The sequence below is a fragment of the Chlamydomonas reinhardtii genome, chromosome 10, assembly GCF_000002595.2.
Source record: "Chlamydomonas reinhardtii strain CC-503 cw92 mt+ chromosome 10, whole genome shotgun sequence".
Lineage (NCBI taxonomy): Eukaryota > Viridiplantae > Chlorophyta > Chlorophyceae > Chlamydomonadales > Chlamydomonadaceae > Chlamydomonas > Chlamydomonas reinhardtii.
In genome coordinates, this window is record NC_057013.1 from 333,023 (window position 1) to 360,538 (window position 27,516).

Below are 27,516 nucleotides of genomic sequence, written 5' to 3' on the forward strand. Positions count from 1 at the left end.
AGTTGCAAGCATTAAAGGCGGGGGCGAAAGGCGGAAGGGTGGCCGCGACTCCCGGCACTCGTGTCCCGGACCCGCACCCGCTTGCGCTTGCTCGCCTCCCCTCCGCGCCCCTGGCCAACTCGCGCCTGCTTATTATGCCACCTCGGTTTCCAGCAACTCTGCGTCCCCTCCCCCTCCCGAGCAATTCCTGCCCGATATGCCATGCCTGTACTCATTCACAGTATCGTAGGCATACGGTATGGGCATGTTAGGCCGGGTGAACCCACCCCCCTAACAATTCTTGCACACGCGCGACACACAGCACGCGCGGGAACATGTGGGCGTAGCGGCCGTCCATGAAATGCCAACAGCTCCGCATGGGACCATAGTATTTAACTACCCTGTCTCAGTGCTCATGTCACACCGGCGTGTACGTCACCTGCACCTGCACCTTGTGCTCGGCTCTCACCGCCACGCGCCTGTAACCGCACTGGCCGTGATGCGCCTCTCGTCATCAATACCCCGCGCCTTGCAACGCAGGTGGTGCGGTCAGCCCCAGCGGCGATGGCGCGGCGCCCGACGTCACCTCCACCTCTGGTGCAGGGGGCGCGGGCGCCGCCGACGGCCCCGACGTCACCAGCAAGCGCGCCTTCCTGTCCGCACTCACCGCCTCCGCACCCACCGTCTTCCCCTTCCTGTGCGAGGTGGGTCCGGAGCTCCCGGCAGCCGATGTGTCTTGGGGGCCGGAGTACGTGCACTGGACATGGGCTGTCCAAGTCTATTACGTGTGCTGACGGTAGCTGACATTCCCACACATTGCGTGTCCTGTGTCGCCGCTGCCTCAGATTCTCGAAAAGCACTTCCAGGCGGCGCAGCAGCTTGAAGCGGCCGGCACGTCCGGCGCAGCGGGCGGCGGCGCCGGCGGCAGTGCCGGCGGGGCCGCGGCCGCCGCCATGACGCCAGCCCAGCGGGCGGAGGCGGTGGCGGCGCACGTGGCGGCGCTGTCGGCGGCGCTGGGTGCGCTGGCGACGTGGGTGGAGTGGGTGCCGATGCGGCGTCTCAAGGACAGCCCGGTGGTGGGCGCTTGCTCCTTCTTCATCCGCATGGGCACGCCCTCGCTGCGCATGCAGGCGCTGGACATCCTGCGCCAGGTACTGGAGGCGAGGGAGCTTGGGGGGTTGTAAATACCAGCCCAAACTGAACCAAAACCAACGAAAACGAGGGGAGTGCAGGCAGAGGCGAACGAGGGGGGTTAGAAGCAGGGGACAAGGGGCCGAAAGCGCAGATGGGGCGACGGCATACATGTTGTTCAAGCTTCTTGGCGGCTCTTTGCGCTCACCCTTCCACCCTCCTCCCTCCTTGTTGTGTGCCGCTCTCAACGCGTTGCTGCATTGCCGCACGCTGTGCTCCCAGATCACGTGGCGCAAGCGCGCCAACGAGTCGCCGGCCGACTACGGCGCCCTGATGGACGCGGTGGGCGGCGGCCTGCTGCAGGCCACACAGGCGCTGGGGCTGCTGCTGCGCCCGGCAGACCCGCTGCCGCCAGGTGCGCGCCCGCCCGCCCGCCCGTGTGTGGCGCCCCGCTGTTGGCCCCTTGCTTCTGCTCGCGCGGAACTGCTCCTGCTGGTGCTGTAGCGCTCCTGCTCGTGTTCATTCGCCTGCTCCTGCTCCTGCTCGTGTCGTTGGCGGTGGCTGGTGGCTGGTGGCTGTGTGTCAACGCCTCCATTCCTGAACGGATCGCCTGCAATCCCGAACGCAGCTATGGTCCGGGAGCTGGGCCACGGCGGCTCGCAGTGCGACTTCGGCGCCCGGCTGCTGGAGGTGGTGGAGGGGCTGGGCGAGGGCCACTTCCGCTGCCTCACAGCCACGCCGCCGGGTGCGTGAGGGGCAGGGGGCGGCTGGGAGGCGGGTGGCAGGGAGTGGTGGTGGTGGTGGTGGGAGGTCATGTGCGGGTGTGGCGGGCGACATGCGGTGCAGCTGCCGGGGCTCTTCCCGCTGGCGCCCATGCCCACGCGCCCCTTCCATACTCCCGCCGCTTCCACTCAGCTGCAGCGTGGAAGCCTTGCCCCTTGCCTCGCAGCCATAATCCCCGCCCCTATTATTGGGATCTACTTCTTTGGGCTCGAGCAAATAACGCCCCTCCTCCCGGCTGGCCCCCACGCTCCCTGCTACCCCTCCGCCCCGCCCCGACCCCTTCGCAGGCGCCTCCACTCGCGACGCCTTCCTGGCCCAGCTGCTGACCCTGACGCGCCACCCCTACCTGCGCCTGTCCTGCGGCACCCTCATGCTGTGGCAGCAGCTGCTGAGGGAGGCGGCGCCGCAGCACGCGCTGGCGGACGTGACCACAGTCGCGGGGCAGGTGCGGCGCGGCGATCCAGGACGCCGGGGCGGGGCGCGGTGGGGCGTGTGTGTGTGCGTGTGTGTGTGTGTGTGTGTGGGGGGGGGGGGGGGTAATCACTAGCCCAAACTAAAGCCGACCAAGCCAAACTAACGGAGCACAGGCAGAGGCGACAGTTGCAAGCGATAATGCTTGTGCAGGTTGGGAGCAGGGCGTTCCATACGGTGCAGGGTATGCGGTCTGCATGGGTCATGGGCGCCGAACGCCGAACACCCTGTTGCGCCCGTCCCACTTCCCACCACGCACCTTTTTCGCGTGTTCGCCCACCTGCTTGCTCACACACGCCACACGGCTCGACCCTGCGCCCCTTGTGCCCTCCCAACCCTCACACACGCGCGCACGCACACAGATGCGCACCCAGGGCTCCCCCAGCGCGGGCAAGGGCGGCGGCGGCGCGGGCGCGGCCGCCAGCAGCTACGCGCTGCCGGTGGAGACCGTGAGCGAGCTGATGCGGGTGGTGTGTGCCGCGGCGCCGCGGGTGGTGCCCAGCGCAGACCCGGGCGTCAACAACGTGCCCGACTGGTGCGGCCGGGGGGCGGGCGGGGGCGGGCTGCGGGGCTGTGTGGGGTCGGGCTGGGTCAGCCTGGGTCGAGCGGGCGGGGTCGGGCTGCGGGGCTGTGTGGGGGTCCGGGTGTGGGTGCGGCTGGATTGAATGGGTGGGGTGAAGGATCGGGTGCCAGGGCCCTGAGTCCCTGACCCGGCCATTGCATGTGTATACCGCCACCTGACACACTGCGTGCCGCCGCCTCTGCGCCCTCCTGCCTCCCCCCTCTCCACACACACCCCTCCCCCTCCACCACCCTTCCCCCACCCCCCAGGGCTGACAGCCACCAGGAGTACAAGGACGTGGTGGTGGCCTTCAGGTCGCAGGTGGGAGGGGGGGATGTATGGGGGGAGGCGGGGGGGGGAGGGCAGGGGAGGGTTTACATTCATGATTTTTGATGAGGGCTCGACGCAGCACTGGGGTTGACGTTGACAGCATTCGGCGAACAGCGGGTGGAAAGCGCAGCCGGCACTAACAAGCCCAACTCACTCACACACATACACACACACACACACACACACAAACACACTCTCACTCACACACACACACACACACACACACACACACACACACACACACACACACAAACACACTCTCACTCACACACACACACACACACACACACACTCTCTCATCTCCGGTCCTTTCCCACGCCCCACTATGCACACACATGCCCACACAGGCCAAGGGCGTGCTGCGCTTCTCCGCCGCCCTGGCGCCCGAGCAGTCGCTGCAGGTCGCCGCCACCTGCCTCTCCACTGCCCTGTCGGCCGCCGCCGCCTCGCCGCCCGGCGCCTCCGCCGCGCCCGCCTCCGCCGCCGGCGGCGCCCCCTCCGCCACCTCGCAGCTGGAGGCGGCGGTGCTGGTGCTGACGGCTGTGCTGCAGCCGCTGTGCGACATGGCGGCGGGCGCGCTGGGCATCGGCGGCGGCGGCAGCGGGCAGGTGCAGGGCTCACAGGCGGCGGTGGCGGCGGCGGCGGCGGCGGCGGCGCCGTCTTCGCCCGCGGCCCAGGCGGCGGCGGCGGGTCTGGTGGGTGGTCTGGCGGACCTGCTGCAGGCGGTGCTGCGGGTGCGGCTGTCCGACCCGCGGCTCATGACGCTGGTGCGTGTGTGGGGGTTGAGGGGGGGGGGTGCAAAGATTGATACAGAGGAGTGAAGCGAAGTAGGGGGGGTGGATGGGTGCGGAGGATGGGTGCTGGTATTTGCATGGGCATAGGTGACAGGCCGTATGGCACTAAGGAAGCTTTCTCCTTTTGCCCCAGGAGACCAACCAACCAACCACGCCAATGACGCCACACCTCCTCTGCCCCTCCCACCCACCCCCCGTTTCCCAGCACGCCGAGGCCATCGAGGCGTTTGGTCGCTTCCTGGTCCTGCGCCCCGACCTGGTGGCCCCCACCGTGTCCGGCTGCCTGGAGGCGCTGGCGCTGCTGCCGCTGGAGGCGCCGGGCCAGATGCCGCCGCCGGCGCGCCAGACGCCCGAGTGGCGCGCGGGCTTTGAGGCGCGGCTGGCCATGGCCAATGTGCTGCTGGGGCTGGCGCGGGTGAGAGGGAGGGGGGAGGGATTGTAGATACCAGCCCAAACTAAACCAAACCCGATGCAATAGAGCGAGGAGGAGAGCGTGGCCGATGCGATGAGGGGGAGGGGGAGAGGAGGGAGATGGAGAGGGGAGAAGGGGAAATGCAGACACGGTCGCTCCAGGCGTCCGCCCCGAATGACCCATCGCGCCCTCGCCCCACCTGCGTACTTGACTCTACAACGCCTCCGCTCCTCTACCTCCTCTACCTCCTCCCCCTCCCTCCCTTAACTAATCATGAATGTAACCTCCCCCTCCGCCCCCCCTCCGCCCAGGCCGCCCCCTCCGCGCTGGTGCCGCACCTGTCCGCGCTGGTGACCCAGATCGCGGCCATGTGGGAGCGCGGCCTGCTGCGGGAGGGAGAGCGGGTGCTGCTGTGGGAAGGTGCGGGCGGGATGGGGGCTGCCGGGGGCTGGGGGCTGGGGGCCAGGGTGGGGTGGGGTGGGGTGGGGCAGGGCATGCGTGTTTACCTGCCAGGAAAACTAATCGCAGGCCGCACACCTGGGGTCACATGCAGGCAACAGCAACAGCCTGCATCCTACGTTGCCCACGTCCCCTCATGCGCCCCGTCACGCCTCGATCCCGCTGCCCCCCTCTCTCACGCGCCTCTCCGCCCGCCCACCCCACCCACCGCGCTGTCCTACCCCTCCCCCCACCCCCTCCTGCCCCCCACACACAGGCCTGCTGGCCGCCTCCGCCGCGGGCCCGCCCGTGCTGCAGGCTCAGCTGGTGCAGCTGATCTTTGAGCCCATCGCGCAGCAGTGGGCCTCGCCCGAGTGGCAGGCCACGGTGGCGTCGCCGCAGGTGGGCGCGGGAGGTGGCGGGTGGGAGGTGGGCGCACATCGCACACACGTATGCACGCGCGTGCGTTCCTCGAATAAGCACTAGGGACAAGGCGTGTGTGTGGGGCCCAAGAGTTGTTTAACCAGCGGCACCAGGTGCGGAATATGCTGTGTGTGCCCCGCTAAGCCCGGCGAGGGTTTCGCGCTCTGTCGCCGATTCCCCCGTCACCGCCGACCTCCTGCCGCGCCATGCCCCTCACCCATACCTCCTCCCGCACACACACATATACACACACCAGGCCTTCATCTCCGCCTACATGCCGCTGGTGCCCGTGGCCGGTGGCGGTGGCGGCGGCGGGCCGGGCGGCGCGGGGGCGGGCGGCCCCGGCGGCGCGGCGGCGGGCGGCAGCGGCAGCGGCTATGAACTGGGGTCGCGTGAGCGGCGCTGGACCCTGTATCACCAGGTTGGTGGGGTGCATGTGTGTGTGTGTGTGTGTGTGTGTGTGTGTGTGTGTGTACGTGTGGAAAGGCAATGTCTGTCGCCTTCAACAGCGGACGCATCAACCTGCACGCACCAGGGTCTTCCCCCGCTCTCCCACCGCCGCCATCCATGCCGCCTCGTCACAGCACCCGTCCCTCCCCCCTCCACGCTCTTATGCATTGCGCTCGGTTTACTTTGGGCTGGTATTATACAACCCACCCTTCTCCCCTGCCGTGCCGCCTCTTCCACCCACCCACCCACCCCCGCAGGTGACGCTGCTGGAACGCGCCATCCGCCGCACCGCCCCACTCGAGTCCGCCAAGCCCGCCGGCGCCTCTGCCTCCGGCGGCCCCGGCGCCACGCCGTCCCTCCTCTCCCCCTCCACCTCCTTCAGCGCCACCTCCGCCACCGCCGCCTCCGCCTCCGCCTCCGCCTCCTCCTCCTCCCCTCCTCCCGACCACCCCTTCAGCCCGCACCTGGAGTGGTGCCTGCCGCCCGTGGCGCGCATGATCGCCTGCGTGCACGCGCTGGCGGACGCCCGGCTGCGGCCGCTGCTGGGGCCGCTGGCGCTGGTGAACGAGCTGGACCCGCTGGAGAGGGCGTCGCGGCTGGGCGAGGACAGGGACGCAGTCAAGGCGCAGGAGCAGGCGGAGCCGCGGTGCGAGGGGAGGGGAGGGGAGGGGCTGCAACTCCGAAGCAAAATGCCGTTGGGAAACAGTAGCGCTGCAAGGAGAAGCTGCAGCCGCCGGTGGGGCGGGGGCCAAAGATGGTTATGGAAAAGCGGTACAGCGGGAGGGCAGGTCACGGGGCATTGGTGGAGGGGGAGGAGGGGTTGGGGAGCGCCCGTGTTGTTCCACTGGCGCTCCGCGCGTGTCAGCACCAAACGCCTCGCTCCAATGCCTTCACCTGTTTGTGGCATACCGCACACAACCCGTCATGCATGAACCGCCCTGCCCTCCTGCCCTCCTGCCCTGTCTCCGGCGCGCAGCTGTGTGGCCGGCGGCAACCTGGCCGACGCGCGCTACTTTGTCCGCGGCGTGCGCGAGTGCGGCTACATGGTCCTGAGCCTGGCGGTGCAGCACTGCGGTGCAGCCATGTGGCGCAGCGAGCAGCTGGCGGCGCTGCTGCCGGCGGCGGTGGCGGGAGGCGCGGCCAGCCTGGGGGACAACGTGGTGCGTGGCTGTGTGTAGGGGCGCGTGTGTTTGGAGTAGGAGGGGTTGCGGCTCGGTGGCTGTTCAGCCGCTATGCACCCACCGTCCTCGCCCACCTCGCCCGCCTCGCCCGCCTCACCTGCCTCACCTCCCCCATAACCCCCCCTGCAGGTCCGGCTGCTGGAGCGGCACGTGCTGCTGCCCTGGGCGCAGCGCTGCCCCGCCTCCCGCGCCGCGGCCTGGATGGTGCCGCTGTGCAGGTGGGGAGAAGAGGAGGAGGGGGGCGGAAGGGGGAGAGGAGGAGGAGGAAGGGGGAAAGGCAGGAGGAAAGGGGAAGGGTAGGAGGTATGGGGAGGGTGGCTCACTATGTGCCATGCTGTGAGCACTGTGCGGACGGGGCGTGGGGCGGTGAAACTGCAATGGGGGTTGTATACCAGCCCAAACTAAACCAAACCCAAACTAAACCAAACCCAATGCAATAGAGCGAGGAGGAGAGCGTGGTCGATGCTTGACAACGGAGTGGCACGCGACAATGGTCCCCATTCCCAAAATGCACCGAGTTCCCAGGTTCCCATTGAAACTTCCCGCAAACCGGTAGAAAGAAGGCGATGAGCTCTTCGGTCTTGCGCGTGTGGGCGGTGCTGACGGTAGCCGCCTTCGAAATTGCCACCCATGCTCAAACACACGCACGCACGTTCTAACTAGCAATGCAGGGGGCTGGCAGCATGGGGTCTGTGTCATGCGGTTGGAGGGCGTGGCGGCCTGGGAGGTGGCCGCAACGCCAGGCATCACACCGTGCCCGTCACAGCGCCATGGAGGCCGTTGGCTTGTTGATCGGCCCTCATGTCTGCTCCCTCCTTGCGCTAATCGGCGCTCCTATACCCCGCCCTGCATCCCCCTCGGTCACAACGCGCCTGCTAATTACTGTTCCTGGCTACGCCTTCACTTTTTCAAAAATCATGAATGTAACCCCCCTCCCCTCCCCCGCAGCACCTTCCTGCCGCACATGCACCAGCGCCTGACCTCGGGCTGGGCCGCCCAGGCCGCGCCCGCCCCCGCGGCCGAGGGGGCGCCCGCGCCGGGGCTGGGCGTGCCGGGCGCGGCGGGCAGCGGCCCGGGCCGGCCTGCGGGCGGTGGCGGCGGCGGTGGGGCGGCGGGCGGTGGGGCGGCGGGCGGTGCGGCTGGCGGCCGGAGTGACGGCGCCACGGATGAGGTGGTCCGCGATGTGCTGCTGCGGGAGGTGAGGCGCGGCAGGGGTGGCGGTGTGGGGGGGGGGAGGGGCATAGAGGAGGTTGGGGGTAGAGGTGGTTGGGAGGAGAGGGGTGGTTGGGGGGCTAGAGGTGGTTTGGGGGGGTGTAATGGGTGGTTGGGGGCTAGAGGTGGTTGGGGGGAGAGGGGTGGTTGGGGGAGACGGGTGGTTGGGTTTGGGGGAGAGAGTGTTTGGGGTAGCAGGGGCAGGGCTGCATGTGCCGGTAGGCCCCGCTAGTCGCAGGTCGCGCCAGGTGCGTCAGGCAGTCCTCGAGGCCCCGGAGCCCCCGACCCGTGCCATGCCGTGTGTCCGGGTCCCCCGGGGCGCACTCGGGTGCGGTTGTACGACATGCATAGTCCCAACACACACGGTTCAACGGCCTGATACCTCGCCCCCATTTACGCACGCAGCTCACCCGCGAGCACCTCAACTTCCTGGTGGCACTGGCCACACGCCGACCCATCGACCCCGCAACGGACCCCGCGGGGGCGGCGGCGGCGGCAGCAGCAGCAGCGGCGGCGGCTGCGGCGGCGGGCGCCGGCGGCCTGGCGACGGCTGGGTCGGGTGGCCTGTCGCCGCGAGTGAGCGCCAATGGCGGGCCCCTGCCGGTCGCTGCATTGGCGGGCATGCAGGTGTGTGTGTGTGTGTGTGTGTGTGTGTGTGTGTGTGTGTGTGTGTGTGTGTGTGTGTGTGTGTGTGTGTGTGTGTGTGTGTGTGTGTGTGCTGCCGGTGGGGTAGGAGCGTGGAGGGCAACCAGTGAGCATAAGTGCACTTGTGCGTGTGTGTGTACGGTAGGTTTGTATGTGTGTGTCCATGACATAAGGAGCGCAGCGGAGGCTCAGCAAGCCCTACGGGAGTGGGGGCACGCACCCCGTCACGCCACACTCGCACCCCACCCCCCACCACCGCCACACGTCACCCCCGCCAACCCCAAACCGCACCCCACCCCCCAAGATGGTCTACCGTCTACCACTTCCTTAACTATCATGAATGTACCCCTGCTTCCCCCCCCCCGCGCACTACCACGCCTGCTGTCTACTTCGCTACACGTCTCTGTACCAATCCTTACACCTCCCCCCCTCCACACACACACACACACACACACACCCAGGAGTGTGTCCTGGAGGTGATCCTGCGCTACAGCCCCGCCACGGCGCAGGCGGGCCTGGCCACCGGCGTCACCGGGCTGTGCTGGCCGGACGGCGACGCGGCAGGCAAGGCGGTCAACTTCTGCAGGTGGGTGTGGGTGTGGGTGTGGGTGTGGGTGGGTGCGGCCCTGGCACGTATAGGTACTCGTGCAACCGTCTTGCTCCCCCCCGCGACACACACCGTAGCGTTTCTGCCGCATGCACAGCACGACAGATACATACGTCGCGGTGGCACTGTGGCGCGGTTCCATCCACGTGCACATGCTGTCCTGTCCTGTAACGCCCCGCCCCCCCCCCACACACACACACACACACGCCCGCAGGTCTCTGCTGGGCCTGGCGCAGTCGGGTCACTCGGAGCTGGAGGGGGTGGTGGTGGGCGATGTGGTGCGGGCCGCCATCAGCAGCCTGGGCCACGTGGCCACAGTCATGGTGCAGACGCAGGTGAGAGCTGTGGGGGGGGGGAGAGGGGGGGTTGTAGATTCCAGCCCGAACTAAACCGAACCCAATGTGATTAAATGCGAGCCGGGCGGGGGGGCAGGGCCTGGGGGCGGGTTGTAGTACTGGTGCAGGCCGCAGTCGCATGTGGCAAGCTGGGGACTGGCCACGACGGCTGTCACCCCACCTGCACGCCCTCGCTCCACCGCCAGGACCAACACCAGCCAGCACCTATCTGATCGCGCTGCTCATGCTCACCCCTCATCCACCTGCCACCGCCCCCGCCCACCCGCCTCGGCATCCGCCCACCTGCCCGCTGCACCTGTGTGCTCTGTTTTCCTTTCCTCAACCTTGCACCCCTTACCTCGGCTGCCCACCCGCCTCCCCACCCGCCTCCCCCCCCTCTCGCCCGGGTTTGGTTTACTTCGGGCTGGTGTTTACAAAACCTCCCTCCCGCTGCTCTTACCCTGTTTCCACTGCCCCCACCTCGCAATCCACCCCCCTACCCCTCACCCCCCTGACCCCTGACCCCCACCCCCTACCGTCCCTCCCGTCTACCACTTAACTAATCATGAATGTAACCCCCGCCCCTGCCCCCCCCCCGCCCCCTTACCCCCTGCCCTCCCTCTCAGGTTCTGGAGCTGCTCCGCTCCGTGCTGGCCACCTACCTGGCGCCGCGCCACCCGCAGTCGGGGCTGCTGCGGGCGGTGCTGGCGGGGCTGCCAGGCATCACGCCGCAGGTGGGGGGGGGGCGGGGGAGGGGGGGCCAGGAGGGGGGGGGGGCGGGAAGGGGGGGGGGTGAGGGGGCGGGGGGGGGGGCAGCAGGGGTGGGGGGTTGCGGAGGTGTAGGTCCCATCACTAGTCATGGGGGGGGACTGGCATTGGGGCCGCGCCGCCACCGAGACGGGGAGCCCCGCGCGACCCACCCCGCCAACCACCACCACCACCCCTTCCACCGCCACCCACCTCAAGCCCCCTGCTCCTGCCCACGCCCCTCCCCCCCCCCCAGGTCCTGGACAACTTCTCGGGCGCCTTCTTCGGCGCGCACGGCGACAAGGAGCAGCGGCAGCTCATCAAGCAGCTGCTGGCGGCGGTGGCAGGAGACGAGGTGGGGAGAGGGAGGGAGGGGAGGGAGGCAGCGGCGGCAGGGCGTGTCTGTGTGTGTGTGTGGGGGGGGGGGGTAGCGCAAGGAAGGAAACACGTAGGGCGTGTAGGTGTGGGGGGGATGTTTGTGGGTGTGGGTTTTGGGGAAGACTCGGGATGGCACATTTGGAATGCTGCAGCTCGTGTGTGTATGTAGGGCGCCCCGCCCCCACCCGTCCCCCCAACTCCCCACACACACACGCACACACGCCTCCCCGCCCCTCAGGTCCGCAAGCTGCTGGCGGCGGTGTCGCGGCTGTCCAGCTCGGCGGGCGTGTCGGCGGTGCCGGAGCCCAAGCACCGAGACCGGGGGCCCATCCCCGACATCACGCCGCAGGTGGGGGGCGCAGCGGGGGGGGGAGGCGCAGCGGGGGGCTGGGGGGGGGGGGGGGGGGGGGCTGGGGTCATGGGTGGAGGACACGGGCCGGGTCACAGCGCTGTCGGCATCTGGGCCGGGCTTCGCCAGGCGGCCTCTCGTAGGCGTGACCACGGACCCCACACGCGCGCGCGCCCTCATGCGCTGCTGTGGGCACTGGCTCGCCCGCCTCTCCTTCCGGCAGCCATCTCCCCATCTGACTAGTCAGGCCTAGAATCCCCTTGCCCACCGGACCAAGCAGCCCCCCACCACACGCACACGCACATCCCCCCCTCCCACACGCACACAGGACATGGGCCTGCCGCACCTGTTCGACCTGCCCGACGTGCTGTGAGGCGGAGGTAGGGTCAGGCGGAGATAGGGGCAGCGGCGAGGAGCAGGCGGAGGGGCAGGCGGAGGGGCTGGCGGAGGCGCTGGCGGCGAGGCCGGTGCCGAGGGCGGTGGCGAGGGAGTCAGCACGAGGAGGCGTGTGTGTGTGTGTGTGGCGGCAGGCTCCACGTGCTGAGGAGCGGGCGGCCTGACGGGACGTCCATGAGCGGTGGCGGGCTGCTGGTGGGTGGGTGGGTGGGTGGGTGGGTGGGTGGGTGGGTGGGTGTCCGGGTTTGGCACAGCGCCGCAGCAGCGCGTAGGTGTGCAGGTGGAGGCAGAGTTGTGGTTGAGGGCGGGGGACGTTGAAAGAGCTGACGGGGGACGCGGTGTGTGTGTGTGTGTGTGTGTGTGAGTATGCGGATGGTGGAACAGTCACGGGCGCAGCGCGTGTCACTTAGCTGCAAGGGTTTAGATTGGGGCACTCAGCTCTGCAACAGTTAGGAGTAGTTAGGCAGAGTGTGTGTGTGGCGAAAGAGAAAGCCGAGCCGAAGGTAGGACAAGGTACATGCGCCTGGTCCTGATGGATGTGCAGGAACCACTCCTTGTTGGGCTGCTGCTGTGGGCGGCTCGGTACTGCATCCGCCCCGGTCGTGCTTGCTGTCACGGCATGTGGGTGCGGGGGCGGTGCCACATCACGGATAGTAGGCAGGCGGGTAGCCGTAGATCGGTGCAGAGTGGAGCCTGCAATTTGCGGCAAACACTGGAAAGCTGTAATGTGGACCCGGGATTGCGGCCCAATGGCGGCACGCCAACATGTGTGTGACATGATCCCCATGCCGGACGGACAAGCCAGGACGGACAGGCGTACGGAGGTGCATATGGCCGGGACGGGGCGGTTTTGCCCGCGACCTCGACGGCCACGAATGCGCTTCTTGTAACCCTTGTGATGCAATTCTTTCAAGTCGTCTGCAGCGTTATTTTTGCCCAGTCGAACGCCCGGGGTTCGAAACGGTCATTTTATCCTAAGCTTGCTGCTGCTGGCCAAATGCTTCTCCAGGCTTGAGATATCGGTGATAACAATGTATGTTCCTTAAAACGAGCTTGGAGCGACCGGGCTCATCGTGCTTGTACGGAGTCCCTCTTGTATATATGTGGGGGTTTCGCCCCGCTTAGACTAGAGTAGGCCAGACTGAGTTTGACAATATACGTGATCAAATTCATAGTGGGCGACCTGCAAGCAGTCCGGTTCCTCTGCTCTGCGCCTACGCAGAGCCCTTTAGACGGAAGTTTGGCGTCTGCCTTTCCGATTGTCCTCCGCCCAGGTAAGCAGTAAGAGTGAACATGTTGTCATGTGGTTTGCTCCTGGCTGAGTGGCGGGGTGGCGTTGGCAGCAGACGCATGTCGCGCACCGCCGACCTTGCCTTGCTCTTCTGCCCAGGTTTTCCGTTCTGAGTAGTATCTGGCGGGACTATGCATTGCAAATGTCGGCTGCAGCTGGCATTGAACCCGCGCGCACGTTGCGCTGCTTCTGCGCATTACCAGGCGCATTACGTTGAGGCACCTGACAAACGAGCGCCGGTGCATGCCAGGAATGCCTGCTATGGGTTCCAAACGAGGGCCTGTTCATTTGCTGGCTTGAGCAGCGTCTCTGGCGGTCAGCGTGAAAAGGGTGTCTTCCCACCCTTTTCACGTCGACACGGCCACTTGCGGCTGACTCGCCACCTTTCTGTATTCTGCAGGAGAGGTGGTACTGTGTGTGCGAATGAACATTTATGCGGAAACCCAACCAACACACACTTCCCCGCGTTTTTCGGCCCTTCTGACGCCCTTGCTCGCATACACGCTTATGCTGCCGCTTCCCCTACTGCCTTGCTGCGCGCAGCACCATCACATCACTCGCGGCAGCAACATGAACGACCCTCCCTCGGGATCCAGCGGAGCAAACACGCCCCGCGCCCCGCCGGCGATTGCGGCCGACTGGCCCAACGGTGCGTTTACTTTTTTCCCTAGTCGGTTTCAAGGGAAGCGCGCGGTAGGCGCATTCACTGTGGACGAGGGCGGCTAATAAGGTCGCTGCGCAGGTCGCCCTAGGGGCCGGTATGATGTGTACGAACGCACTGCTGGGTGCCGTTGTCCATGCATGCATACCTTGTGTGCTGGTGGCCCATACATCACCTGGGCCCATCCTTGGACTCAGTGCACAAATCCATGCTTACCAGGCCCAGCCCAATCGGCACGTGTTGATTGCTCTGCAATCTCCGTGTGCGGCGCATGATTCGAAGTGCGTTTCTGACTCCGCATGCTTCATTCCATGTGTGTGTGGTTTGCACCTGCAACCACATGCACGCTGGTTGAAGCATGCAAACCAGCCACGACACACCGACGCTGACGCTAGCTCCAACTATTCCAACCCGCTTGCCGCACATGTGCACACACCTGACACAGGCGGCGCCGATGATGCCGCCGCCGCCGCCGCGCCTGCCGCCGCTTCTGGTGGCTACGCCTCCTCGCCTCGCATGGCCATCAACACCTCTACTACGTCTGGCGGCGCCGCGGCCCCGCCTGCTGCTGCGCTGACGCCCCTGTTCAGCGTCCGCAGCCGCCAGGCGTCCATGAGCCGCCCCCGCCCCGCAGCAGTGGCGGAGTCCATCGAGGAGCCGCTGGCGGTCACGGACGCTGAGGAGGCCGCCGAAGCTGCTGCTTACGGAGGCGGCGTGTCTATGGCGGACATTGCGGCGGCGGCAGGTGGGCGGCGAGTCGGTGTGCTTGCGGGCCTGCGCGCGCCGGGGTTGGGTAATTGCAACTGACCAGCTCCTCCCCGCTCCTGTACCTGATGAACTGCCCCACGACACCCTCAAGCCTCCCTGCTTTCTGATGTATGATGATGGGAGTTTTCGTTGGGCCCGGGCACATAACCCCCTCTCCCCCCGCCCCCCGCCCCCCCCACACACACACACACCGCACTTGCCCTCAGGCCCCTCCCGCAAGCCGTCCATGACAGCCAAGGCCTTCGCCCCCTCGAGCAACAAGGTGTCGCCGGCGCCCGCCGCGCCCGCCGCCCCGTCCGCCACCGACAAGGTCCTGGACGAGTTTGATGCCAACAAGGACAACAGACTGGATGCACAGGAGGTGGGCGCGGGCAGCTGCATATGTGTGTGTGTGTAAGGGGCGCTTGTTCGCACCATTCCCACTATGCAATGGCGAGGGAGGTAAGCCGCCCATGCACGTCCTCTCTCCCGCCTTCCCGGCTGCGTCTCGGTCCGTGTGTGCTTGGCATCAAATCCTCTTGCCCTTGATGGCTGATCCTCCCCCTCCCCCTCCCCCTCCCCCTCCCCCTCCCCCTCCCCCTCCCCCTCCCCCTCCCCCTCCCCCTCCCCCTCCCCTCCCCCTCCACGCTGCAGCTGGCTGCGCTGGTGAACAAGATGGTCCAGGAGCGGGAGGACAAGCGGCGGCTGCTGGTGGGCCTCATCGCGGTGCTGGTGGTGCTGGTGGTGCTCATTGGCGCCCTCACCGGCATGACCTGGGCCGTGGTGGCGGCGTTCAAGGACACGGACGTGTGAGTGAAGCAGGGCCTACTGAGGGGTGTTTGTTGGGTTGCAATGGGCACGCACAGTCCCCACCAGTAGGCTTTGGGTTGGCGCCATGGCATTTTTGCGGCTGAAATCCTCTTATGTACCGTACATATGGCTGTTAGTTGCCTGTCGTTCTCCTAACTACGGTACAACCTCCTTTCCTCGTTCCTCCCTCCCTCCCTCCCTCGCTCCCTCCCCCGCGTCACATCCTGCCTGCAGTCAGAACGGCGTCATGTACGTCAAGGGCAGCACCTCAGAGGTGGTGCAGACCGCCTCAGCAGAGATGACCATTGTGGACGGTGGGTGGGTGCCTGTGAAATGTGCATGTCGTACTGTTAATGGTTTGGTGCCCCGTGCGCCTCAACCGCTGCTACGTATCACCCCCACCACAAACCTTGCGCCGACGCAGCACCATGCATGCCCCCCCACCACACACACACACACACACACACACACACACACACACACACACACACACACACACACACACACACACACACACACACACACCGACCTCCTGCTGCCGCACCCGCACCCGCCCCCAGGCGCCCTCATCAACCGCCAGGCCCTCTCGGCCGCCGCCATGACCACCAACGCCACCGCCAACACCACCACCAACAACAACTCCTCCTCCGCCTCCGTGCTCACCGCGCCTGACTCCGTGGTGCGCACGGCGGACTTCGTGGGCACGCCCGTGAAGTTCGGCAGCCGCGTCAACATCCGCCAACTCATGGAGCTCAAGTACCTTTACGTGAGTGGCGGCAGCTAGCTAGCTAGCTAGCGGCTGGTGGAAGCGCATGCATGTCTACATGTGTGGGGGATAGAGTGGATGGGCGCGCGGATGGATGTGTGCGTGTGTGGTGGGGGAGGGATTGGGAGATCGCGCTTGCGAGCATACTGGTTGGGGGACTGGCCCTGCTTTCCCCGCACTCTATTCGTTATATTCCCGCCACGCACGCAAGCCCCTGCCTGTCGCCCATCCTCCCTGGAGCTCCCACGCACAGCTTACCCCCCCACCGCACCCACGTGACCTCACCCCCCCCCTGCGCCCGCCCTCACTTGTGTAGATCACGGGCATGGGCGAGGTGGAGGTGGCGCTGGTGGTCCAGGGAGTGGCGCGTGTGCCGGACGCCGACAGCGTGTGGGGCACCGTGGTCCACATCATCACTGCCGCAGGTGGGTGGGTGGGGGAGGGCGGGCGGGTGCAAGGGTGGGTGGGTGGGTGGGTGGGCGGGGTCAGCAGGGCTCGCTAGCGCGAGGCGGGCCGGTGCAATGCATGCAGCAAATGATGGGGGCAGGTTGACAGGCTGGGGGGACGGGGTGTGTTGCTGGCCTAGTCCACTCGCCCCAGATCCACTTCGGCATCCCCCCCCCCCCGCCCCGACCCGCCTCTCAGTCTCAAGAATGTTGATGACTCCACACACACACACACACACACACACACACACACACACACACACACACACACACACACACACACACACACACACACACACACAGGCACCATCACGCTGGATGACACGGTGGTGCGCTTCGAGCAAGAGATCGCCCCCGTGTTCGTGCGCGCCGGCTTCGCGGTGTCGCGCTCGCGCCGCAGCCTGCTGGGCATCTACGACGTGCTGGTGAGGGGGGGCGGGGGACGGGAGGGTGCGGTTGGGTTACGTGCCCAAGACCAAAGTACTAGTTCCTGATTGTCAAGGAATCGTCGCTGTCGGGGAGGGGAGGAGCAGTGTGAGGGGGAATGGGGGGACTGCACAGGGGTGGCTGAGCCAGGAAGGGCCGGGGCTTCGCCATCCCGCAGGGAGGAAAGGGGGTAATCGCGCCCGCAAAGAAGCGCATACCTGTATATAATCCATGGAAATAATTGTGGCCGCATCAATTCGTGCTCTCAAAATGATTCGCGCGCAGGGCTTCTTCAACTTCATCGCCGACCTGGAGGTCTTCAACCTGCCGCCCGACCAGCCCCGGCCCGCGCTGCCCTCCAACAACTTCATGATGCAGCTCAAGGTGCGGCTCGTTATTAGCTCATAAGCACCTCGCGACACCTGGGACTGTTGCCTGTCGCCTGCAAAGACCCCCCCCCCCCCATCCCTGGCCCTCCGGCTCCCTCCTCCCACACCCCTGGTTCCACAGATCTACGAGCCGTGCGTGTTCCCCTTCGACCCCTCCTCCGACCGCTGCATTGCCCCGCCCACCGATGGCGCCCTCAATCCCGATGACACCAGCGCCACCGCAAGCAGCAACAGCAGCAGCGCCCGCCGCCGGCTGCAGCTGCAGGCGCTTCAGCAGCTGCTGGGACCGATGGCGCCGCCCTCGCCCTCGGGTCCCCTGCTGCCGCTGCTGGCCGGACCCGAGCAGCAGGCCTCGGGAGTCGCCGGCGGCAAGCGGCGGAGCGCTCTGGCCACTGCGCCGCACACGCACGCGCGCATGCTACAATCCACGGGTGCGTGTGCATGTGCATGCGTGTGCGTGGATGGTTATGTCCATTGTGTGGATGCTTTAATGTGCACGTGCTTACTGAGTGAAGACGCATGTTCTCCCATCACCCTCCCATGGCTTATACCTCCTGCCTGTTGCTGCTTCCCTGTCCCGCCTGCGCTGTACGGCACGCACTAACCCCCGCCCCCGCCGCCGGCCCGGCCCCTGTTCCCCTACGTGCCGCAGACGCCGCCGGCACCTTCCTGCACGACCTGGCAGGTGTGGAGGTGGTCAACGGCTCACGATACATGACACAGTGAGTGCAGCTGGGGGGGGGGGGTGGAGGCCGAGGGGGCTGGGGGGGTTGGGGTGACGACAGGGGTTGCAACGGCGTACGTGCTCTGCTGTCCCCTGCTGCGTCCTGCTGCTGTGCCCGCACGCGCCTGTTGCCTTGCTTCCCTGCGGCCTTCAACGCACGTGCCCCCCCCCCCCCCCGTGTTCTTCCCCACGCGCCCGCAGCACCGAGACCGCCCACGTGTGGCAGGGCCTCATGCGCACGGTGGGTGGGCGGGCGCCTGAGTGGGTGTGGTCTGGGTGGTGTGGTCTGGATGTGCATGGCGCGTCCGGGCATGGCCTGGTGATCTCAATGAATCGGAATGTGTGGGGGTGACGTACACACAATGCCACCAACATACACACACACACATACACACACGCACACAGGTGTACGAGTACGCGCTGTTCCCCGCCTACCGCCGCGTGGAGGTCGCCAGTAACGCCTCGGCACAGCTCAACGTGTGGCAGGAGGAGGTGCGTGGATGTTAGACAAGCACAAAACGAGGGTGTGGGGGTGGTGGGCTGGTAGGGGAGGGCGCGTATGACCAAGCTCGCAAGGGCCGGGAGGGCAGGGCACGACGGGCCGACTGGTCTGGTTGGGAGCACGGCGTCTTAACCCCAACCGCTCATGTGGACATCCCGCAAAGTCGCAACTCCACCCGCCCCACCCGATGTTGCACCACAGGCTCTGCCGGACGGTGCCGAGGTGAACCCGCAGACCTGGTTCTGCATGCAGGTGCGTGGTGTAGGGCCTTTGTCGGTCGAGGGGCTGGGGTGTGAGGATACGAGCGCGGAGCAAGCTACCTGTGAGCGAAGCACGGCATGGCCGCATGTGTTGGATGTGGGGCTGTCGGAGCCTTGAACGGTTGCTGCCTGCCCGCACGCACGCACACACAGAACCCCCTGCCGCCCGGCAAGCTGGACAAGTACTCGGACCTCAAGAACACCAGCGCCGTAAACTTCACTTTCCTGGGCTACACGGAGCTGTACGGCAAGTGAGTGTGCGATATGTGGATGTACGGATGTACGGATGTACGGACGTCCACGACGGACACGAGCACGAGCATGAGGGACGGATGCATTGGTGCGGCGGCGGCCGTGGATAGTGTGCGGGCGTGCGTTACCGGCCCGACGGGATCTATTGCCACCCCTCCTGACGCGCATTCCCTTGTGTGTGCTACCGTACTGCCCACGCACAGGTCCGCCCGCCACTTCCGGCTGAGCATTCGCCAGCCCGTCAACAAGACCAACCCCAACCCCGGGCTGAGCAGCACGGTGCGCGCGTGCACGCGAGGGCCAGCGGCCCTCCAGGCCCCCATCCACCTGCACACGCACATGATGGGGCACACCACTCAACACACACACGCATGTTCATGCATGCACGCCCATTCCCCTCATAAACCCAAACCGGTTCTCCCACCTGCTTGCCTTAATTAGCCTTGCCTTGCACTGCGCGGCCTGCTGTGCCTCAGGACCCCCTCCCTCTTCCCGAGGTGGTGGAGTTTGACTACTTCGACAACCGCAAGGACTTCTCGCCGCTGGGCTTTGAGCTGAACCACCCCATCGCCGGTGAGGGGGAGGAAGAGGGAGTGTGTAGGGTGGGGTGGGTGGGGGGTGGGGGTAGCAGTTCTTGTGAAGAACGGAGTGATCACAACAATGAAATGGGGGGGGTTGGACAGGTGGATGGCAGGTCGGCTCAAGCACGGCGGCCACGACGCAGCTGTGCTAAATGCGGCCTGAGCGGCGGCGGGCATGGATGGCGGGCGGCCGCCGCATGGCCCTCCCCCTTTCGGTTTGGGGTCTCGAGCTCCCTCCATTCCATAAGGCCCAAACACACACGAACAAGACACGCTCGTGTGCTGCACATACATGCCCACAGGCCACATCATGATCCAAGTGGTGCAGTACCGCAACCTGACCGCCGCTGACGTCAGCACGGCCATGTTCTCACCGCCGGCCGGCCTGGCCACAGGCGCCTGCACCAATGTGAGCAGACCTGTAGTAGGCTGTGTGTGTGGGTGTTTGTGTGTTTCCTCAGAGCCAGCTGATGTCGGAGGTCCCTGCTCGTTTCACAAGCCTCCAGATTGCATGCGACGTTGTACAGAACGTGCGTGTTTCCAGCCCATGTGCCCTCCAACGCGCGCGCGCGCACACACACACACACACACACACACACACACACACACACACACACACACACACACACGCCCATGCACACGCAGGACACCTCCATCCCGCGCCTGTCCTCGCCCTTCACCGTGCCCGCCTTCAACGACCCCACCCTGCGCACCACACCCAACTACAGTGAGTGCGGCACAGCGCCGCCTCAGACGCCGTGCGATTGTGTGCAAGTGCACCCCTGCGCCCTTCCTTGTCCCTCTCCTACCTGCAACCTGCATTGCCACTTCAACCTCCTTCCTGCCTCTCCAACGCGTCACCCACATGACCGCCTCCCTCCTCCCTCATCCCTAATCCCTCCCTCCCCTCCCAACCGCGCCAGACCCCGACACGCTGCTCGATGCCAACCCCAGCCCCGCCGCCGGCCGCCGGCTGGCGGAGCAGGCGGCGCAGCTGGCGGCGCAGTGGGACGCGCTGGACCACGTGAACGGCAGCGACGTGCACACCTGGCCGCAGTGGGCGCTGGACACGTACGGCAGCGGCGGCGACCGCGAGGTGCTGCGGGAGCGGGTGCGTGTGCGTGTGCGTGCCTGAGGGGCCGCAGGGCGGGAGGGGGGGCGGGAGCATGGGGGAAAGGGCGGGGAAGGGGGGTATGAAACAAGGGGGCATGGGGGCTGGGGACATGGGGGCTGCGGGCGTGGAGGCTGAGGAAAGTAGAGGAAACATGATGGGGAGCGCGCGCTGGGAGCGGGACGGCGACCCGAGCCCACGAAAGGCTGGGCCAGCTGTGCACCCTCACACACAGGGACACGGCTCCTGCTCACGCCGTTGCTGCTCATCCACATCCCTCGCTCGCACGCAGTTGCTGATGGAGGGCGGCTACCACCCGCACGGCCGAGTCATGCAGACGGGTGTGTATGTGTGTGGGGGGGTGTGGGTGTGTGTGTAGGTGGGCGCCCGCCTTGGGACAGCTGGCGCGGGATGGATGGATGGATGGTGTCCGGGTGCGCCCTGGCTTGCACCCTGGCTGCCTAGCTGCATGGCTGGAGCACCCAATCGTGCCACGCAGCCACGTGTGTCAGGGCCATCTTTTTGCACTCGCTGTTGCTGTGCCCCTCACTCCGTCTTGCATGCACGGCTGCCCCTCCTTTGCTATCCCCGCCTGCTGCATCACCACCACCACCACCACCACCACCACCACCACCACCACTCTCACCCTCACCCTCACCCTCACCCTCACCCTCACCCTCACCCACACCCTCAGGCGTGTGGTGCTCTCAGAACAAGTTCACAAAGAAGTGGGAGCGGAGCTCTCTGCCCTGCAGCGTGGGTGAGTGCTGTGGTGCTCCCTGACACGCACACGCAGCGGCCCCGCACTACCACTAGTCCCATTCCAACAGTCCACTACCTGTCTGTCCCGCATGCCGCATGCGAGTGCCGTACATGCCATCTTTTACTTGTTCTACCATGCATTGTTACGTTCCCTGCTGTCCGCTGGCCACTGCTGCTGCCCAACTTCTTGCCTGTCCACCTTATTGCCTATAGCACCTATGCCTACCCACCCGCACTCGCCAGCACTTTCCCACTTCTGCTGCCCCCCACTCACCCCTCCACACACCCCCCCCCCCCCCACACACACACACGCGCACCCACACCCACACCCACACACCCCCCCACACACACACCCACACACACGCACACGCACACTTCACTTCTTAATTTAATCATGAATGTAACCCCCTCCACACACACAGAGGCCAGCCTCATCCAGGCCAGCCACCTGGAGGTGATTGGCTCCTGCAACGGCTCCAACCTCGCCTCCTTCCCCAACCTCAAGCTTGGCGGCTTCGCCACAATCAACACATGCACCAAGGAGGTGCGCGCGAGCCGTGCGTGCGTGCGTGTGTGTACAGCGCGTGTGTGCGCCGGGGTTGGGGCAGTGTGGGAGCTGTCACGGGGCGGGTCGGGCGGGGCGGCAGCAGGCAGTGGTACTGCAGGGACATGCGGCGCACATGACACGTGCGATTGTTTTGTGCATAGCCAATCCAATTGGCATGCAAGCTCAACCTGTCATCACCGCACCCCACTGCTGAGCTAGCTGGCGGCCATGGTGAAAAGAACTCCGCGTGCCCCATGGCCCCCACACGCTCATGCATGTTGCCGATGCACGTGCATCCCCCCCCCACCTCACAGGTCAGCGGCTGCGCCAAGCTGTCTCTGACGCTGGTGCCCTACCTAGACAAGGTGTCCATCCTGAAGACCATAGCCAGCAAGATCGGGCTCACAGACATGGTGGGTGGGGTGGGTGGGTGGGGGGTGGGGGCCCAGGCATACGATATGACTAGTTGGATGACAGGTGTGTGTGTGTGTGTGTGTGTGTGTGGGTGGGTGTGTGTGTGGGTGGGTGGTGGTTTTCAGAGGACACCTAGCAAGTGCAAGGGCACGGGGTCTGGGGGTGGTGATGGGAGGTCCGATACGGCCGGCACGTGACCTGCCGTGTCCTCGTCCTGCCTGACCCGACCGCGTCTTGCCCTGCAACCCAACAGGACGTCTTTTCGCTCTGCGCCGGCTACAACTGGGCAGGTGGGTGCGGGCGTGCGCGTGTGTGTGAGGCCGCCGCGTGACCTGCCCCGCTTGGCGTCTTGACGCCCTGCAGTCCTGTGCTGTGCTGTAGTGCGTGCTGCGATATGAAAGGGTGGGGTCGGTGTCTTGAGTCGCGGGGCAAAGCCACCCGCTGCGAGCAGCAGGCTGGTGCGCGCACATGCATGGCCGATCGTGCCGCAGCGCACGTGCAGTTGGGGGGTATGCGTGTGCCATTTACTCGGCTGTGCCCCACATCGCCACACGGCTGTATGCCTCCGCTCACTGCTTTATGCGCTGTGCCGCTGCTGCGTGCATATGCCAACACCATCGGCCACGTCCACTGCCCCACCACCCACACCTTCGCCCCCATCAGACTTGGAGGTGCGGTGCGGGCGGGGTGCTGCTGCTGTTGCTATGAAGGAGGGTAGTCCATTGTGACCACGTTGGGTGTGAGGTTGCCAGATCGACGCTTGGCCACGCCTGCTTTGGCCATTCGCTCTCCGGGCAGTGCATGGCTTAGTGCGCACGCGCGGTTCCTATGGGATTGGCCGGCCTTCGGCCATCCCCATGTCCCAAACCCCGCCCTTCCACACATAATCCTCCCCACCACCCACTGCACCCCATGACTCCCCTGCAGGGCTTTGTGACCGGCATTCTGTCGCCCAGCGTGATCGTGCTGCGTGCTGAGCTGGTGGGCACCCTCAAGTGGTCGCCGTGCTGTGTGTGGCTTGACGAGGTGTCGCTGGAGGGCTTCGTGGGCGTCACCGCCGGCAGCTACGACCTCAGCAGCTCCATTGGCAAGTGGAAGATCGTGGAGAACCCCTGGTGAGCATCCGCAGCCTGTATGCGTGTTTACATGTGTGTGACTGCATCTGCATCCTCATGAAACCTGACCCTGACCCAAACCGGGGTGAGACGCGCTGTACGTCGTCCACGCACACTGTTGCTCCAGTGACCGCCCCTTCCACATAAGTACATAACACGCGCGTATCCTCGCACACATGCACGTGTGCCGATGTACGTGCACACCATGCATGCACGTGACAAATGCACACGCACGCCGACGCGCCCACCCTGCTGCCCCCCCCCCCCGCAGGTACTGGAAGGGCAGCGCCGGCGAGGCCGCAAGGAACCGAGTGCCGGCGGTGCAGAACCTGGCGCGGGTGGACGCCTACACAGTCGGCGAGACCGAGTGGTGCGTGTGTGCGTAGTGGGTTTGAAGTGGGCGTGCACGTAGTGGGTTTGGTGGTCAGTGAGTGTGCTGCTGGCTGGGGGCTCACGTACCCGGACACAACAGGGCGGGTGGGACATGGTGGTGCCAGGGTTGTGCGTCCGTTGGATCAGTGCGCATGTGCTGTGTGCGCGGAGCGGCATTGCAGCGTGTGGTCACAACGACGCAGGTGCCATGCAGTCGGCACTTGCTGGGTGGTGTGTTTGCGGGCAGCTCACCACTACCGGTGAAGCCAGCGTGAACGCCGCCATCTGCCAACACCGGGAACTCAATACCCGCAGAGTGTGCCGCACCGCTTCACGCCTCCCTTTACGCCCGCGCCGGTGCCCGCACAAATATACACACACACACACACACACACACACCCCTACAGGGGCGAGTGGGGTGAGATCCAATACTGCCATGAGCGTTTCACCACCGACTCCAGCAAGTCCAAGGCCCGGCCCATCGTGGGGTTCAGGTGCGTGTGCTGTAGTGCCGCCGTACACACAGACCGCCTGAGATGCACGTGCCGCAACGCGCTTGACCCAACCCTGGCCCTGCGCCCACATCATTGCCGACCGCTGTGTTGCTGGCATGTGCGCTGCTGTTTCGGCCGCGCTGACTGATTGGGAGTTGTGTGGACGTGGCTGCAATGACCGGTCCCCTTCAGGCTGCGTGTCGAGGAGTATCTGGGCTACGACTCTGATGACACCTCGCTGAACGGCCTGAAGATCAAGGTGCGTGCGTGTGTGCGTGCGTGTGTGCGTGCATGGCTACTGGACGGGTGGGGGCGGAGGGTGGGCAATTCGGGTGCGGCGGGCAGCCGCCGTTTGGTGACTGAGGCTGGCAGCCGGCGGCAGCCATCGGCGCGCGCCTGCCGGTGCAACCGCCGCCCTCCTTACCTCTGCAAAGTGCAAACCCCTTCCCCGAATCCCCCCATACCGTACACACATGGTACACCTCCACAGTGCACCAACAGCGAGGAGATCGACGTGGACGACGGCAACTGGGGCGACTGGCAGCCCGCCGGCAACTGCCCCAGCGGCAAGTACATCACCGCCGCGCGCATGAAGGTACGTGTGGGTACACACGCGCGAAGTGTGACCGTGAAGTGTGACCGGCACATGCGTGTGTGTGTGTGTGTGTGTGTGTGTGTGTGTGTTACATGACAGCATAGTTATGCACGCGTGTGCCATCACCTGCCGCGTACCCACGTGCTGCACACCACCACCAATGCTTGCGCATGTGTGCCAATGCGCCGCCACCTACGCCGCCCGCCGCCACGTCCCTTCTCCACCCCACCCCCCACCCCCCAACACCCGCACTTCATACTTGTGACTCAAGCACTCCATTATCCATCAACGGCTAATTCCCACGCCCCCGCCAATTCACCCAACCCCCCCAGCTCGAGTCCAGCCAGGGCTCCTTCACCGACGACACCGCCGCCAACGGCATCGAGTTCAAATGCAACGACAACACGGTGGTCAGATCCGGGTCCGGAGACTTCGGCAGGTGAGCGCCTGAGGCCGGGCGGGCGGGCGCGCGGCTTGCGTGTGCGTGTGTGCGTGACACTCCTGTGTGCCGCTTTGCAAAGCTCATTCCTGCAAACGCTCCGCTCCCCCGCGATCCGCTTCGCTCACCATGGTGTACGCTCGTGTGACTGCTGCCGCTGCCGCTGCCGGTTCTGTTGCCCGCAGCTGGGGGAGCTGGGTGTCGTGCCCCACCAACCAGGTGCGTGTTTGTGTTTATCATCACACAAATGGATCATGGGGGTACAGCAACGAAAAGATATCTACACGTCTACAGCCGCCACAAGAGAAAACGAGAAACCCGACACCTGACCGCCTCATCTGACCGCCGCCCCTAGCTAACCACTGCATGCAACCACCTCACCCTACCTCAACACATAATCTGACTGTCTCACCTCACCGCCGTTTGCTGCCTGCAGTACATTTGCGGCCTGCAAGTCAAGATGGAGGAGCCGCAGGGCACAGTCAGCGACGACACGGTGGGTGGGTGGGGTCCCGCAGCCCCACTGTGTCGGGGCGTGGCCGCCTGCCGCTCAGCACGACCGCAGCCATACCGTTCCACTCCCAACCCATTGTCACTGGGTCACCTGCACCCCAGGAGCTTCAGAGCCCCCGAACCCAAACTACCCTCGCATACCGGTCGATTCCCCAAGCGGCCCGCCCCTGCTGCCTTGTTTCTGTACCGGCCAGCATGCACTCGCGTATCGTGCATCAGTCACCATCGCTCAGGTCCCTGAGGCCCAGCAGGCGGGCACACACGCGAACACGCATCACCATCACCAATCTCCGTATGCACACACGCACGCACACACACACAGGCAATGAACGGGCTGAAATTCTACTGCTGCTACATCATCGCTTAATGAGCCAGGCTGGGAAAGAAGCGGACCCGGGCCCGGGCCCGGCTCCAGGGCTCGGAGGGCCCGGATGCGGACCCGGACACGGGACTGGAGCTGGGGCCTGGATCTGGATCTGGAATCTGGATCTGGCATCTGGGTCTGGAGCTGCCGGCGCGGATGGCCGTCACCGCTGGCGCTGGGTGCCGCAGATGGAGGAATGCACGGGGCCCTTGGCGCCCCTGACGGCCCTAGCCAGCGGCAGCAGACATGCCGGATGAGGTGACGTGCAACTCGCGGCTTTATTTGTAGACTTGTAGGCTTGCGTGCGTATGTGGCCATGGCGCACAACGTGCTTCATGAAGCATCTAGGATATGCATTTCCCCGCTATCTCGGCAGTGGTAGGGACAACCAATCAACGTTGAGAGATTCCACTATCTATGCATGAGTTCTACGGTACCATTTACGTTGAGAGGTTCCAGGCTGTGTATGAGTCATACGGTACCATTCATGTGAAGAGATTCCACTAGCTATGTATGAGTCATACGGTACCATTTATGTATTTTTGGAGGGGAACGAAACCCCCTCCACTCCTCCAGTGTCCAATCACCGCCGTCCCGTGTACCGGGTGGGTAGTGGGAGAGCTCCCGAGGGCCGCTCCTTGCCTGACTGGATACGGGATACCACACGCACGGTGACCTACGCCCTGCCTATTATTAATCCTTTTATACCTAGCGCTCTCGTTTGTGATGGGCATTGCGCTGGACTGCGCCCTCGGTTCAGCGATGGACCGAGGCTGGTTGCAATGGTTACCCCGCGGTTGTGAACCCCTGCGTTGTGAAGTCTCCTGCGTGTGTTTGTTATTGGGGTTGGTCAATGAGGTTTATGCGATAGCACTCCCTACCTGCATACAGTGATTGAACCTGGTCTCGGGACAGATTGTATGGTTGTGGTGGGCCGTTGACATAGTAGTGGCCTGAGTTGATACTTTGCTCTCGCGGGCACCTCATGGACTGGCACGGCGGGGGACTATGGGATGGAGACCCACCCTTGGACCTGAGGTGTATGCGTGCGTATGGTGTTTACAGTGACTCAATTTTCTTTTCAGTTATCCGTTTCTCCATATTTATGATGCATGAGCCAAGCATGAGCGCAACCCAGGCCGATGGTTGTGGGTTATGCACCCGCAGTGTGCACAACCATACGGCACCCATGCTTGGTCGGACTCAAGGTCGGACTGTCCCTTCTTGTAATGTCACATTCATACAGTAGTGCGCTATGGAGAACGAGGGCGTGTGCGCGCGGTACCTGGTCAATGTTGCAAGCTGTCGTCGT

The 27,516-nt window shown here is 65.4% G+C and overlaps 2 protein-coding genes across 2 annotated transcripts; both read left to right on the plus strand.

The window, feature by feature from the left end:
• Positions 1 to 71: 71 nt before the first annotated feature.
• Positions 72 to 12,525, plus strand: CHLRE_10g420400v5 (uncharacterized protein). Its single transcript, XM_043066456.1, has 24 exons — positions 72 to 220; positions 520 to 683; positions 825 to 1,130; positions 1,393 to 1,525; positions 1,739 to 1,855; positions 2,181 to 2,338; positions 2,727 to 2,899; positions 3,196 to 3,247; positions 3,604 to 4,023; positions 4,256 to 4,465; positions 4,774 to 4,882; positions 5,178 to 5,302; positions 5,580 to 5,744; positions 6,031 to 6,419; positions 6,750 to 6,933; positions 7,084 to 7,172; positions 7,903 to 8,152; positions 8,572 to 8,793; positions 9,273 to 9,397; positions 9,633 to 9,753; positions 10,380 to 10,487; positions 10,757 to 10,855; positions 11,117 to 11,227; positions 11,556 to 12,525. The coding sequence occupies exons 1-24, from the start codon at positions 202 to 204 to the stop codon at positions 11,598 to 11,600; spliced, it is 3,894 nt and encodes a 1,297-aa protein (XP_042919853.1). The 5' UTR covers positions 72 to 201; the 3' UTR covers positions 11,601 to 12,525.
• A 66-nt stretch (positions 12,526 to 12,591) lies between these two features.
• On the plus strand, positions 12,592 to 27,446 carry CHLRE_10g420450v5 (uncharacterized protein). The gene is made up of 36 exons (XM_043066457.1): positions 12,592 to 12,897; positions 13,458 to 13,563; positions 14,021 to 14,320; positions 14,550 to 14,704; positions 14,977 to 15,131; positions 15,367 to 15,446; positions 15,693 to 15,898; positions 16,215 to 16,323; positions 16,648 to 16,769; positions 17,056 to 17,154; positions 17,281 to 17,590; positions 17,812 to 17,881; positions 18,085 to 18,124; positions 18,289 to 18,375; positions 18,587 to 18,637; positions 18,799 to 18,896; positions 19,101 to 19,176; positions 19,374 to 19,470; positions 19,781 to 19,887; positions 20,124 to 20,205; positions 20,402 to 20,589; positions 20,882 to 20,930; positions 21,284 to 21,349; positions 21,774 to 21,895; positions 22,213 to 22,311; positions 22,566 to 22,602; positions 22,976 to 22,983; positions 23,240 to 23,427; positions 23,699 to 23,797; positions 24,207 to 24,293; positions 24,486 to 24,552; positions 24,784 to 24,888; positions 25,221 to 25,327; positions 25,513 to 25,546; positions 25,764 to 25,823; positions 26,163 to 27,446. Exons 2-36 carry the CDS (start codon positions 13,485 to 13,487, stop codon positions 26,205 to 26,207), a joined length of 3,684 nt encoding a protein of 1,227 aa, XP_042919854.1. The 5' UTR covers positions 12,592 to 12,897; positions 13,458 to 13,484; the 3' UTR covers positions 26,208 to 27,446.
• Positions 27,447 to 27,516: the final 70 nt, after the last annotated feature.

What these genes read in the sequence shown, in the direction of transcription:
- CHLRE_10g420400v5 (XM_043066456.1), top strand. An exon ending in CAGGAGCAGGCGGAGCCGCG is followed by an intron (nt 6,420 to 6,749) that starts GTGCGAGGGGAG and finishes TCCGGCGCGCAG; the next exon opens with CTGTGTGGCCGGCGGCAACC. An exon ending in AAGGCGGTCAACTTCTGCAG is followed by an intron (nt 9,398 to 9,632) that starts GTGGGTGTGGGT and finishes ACACGCCCGCAG; the next exon opens with GTCTCTGCTGGGCCTGGCGC.
- CHLRE_10g420450v5 (XM_043066457.1), top strand. Translation starts at nt 13,485, where the DNA reads ATGAACGACCCTCCCTCGGGATCCAGCGGAGCAAACACGCCCCGCGCC. An exon ending in GGCTCACGATACATGACACA is followed by an intron (nt 17,882 to 18,084) that starts GTGAGTGCAGCT and finishes ACGCGCCCGCAG; the next exon opens with CACCGAGACCGCCCACGTGT. An exon ending in AGACCTGGTTCTGCATGCAG is followed by an intron (nt 18,638 to 18,798) that starts GTGCGTGGTGTA and finishes ACGCACACACAG; the next exon opens with AACCCCCTGCCGCCCGGCAA.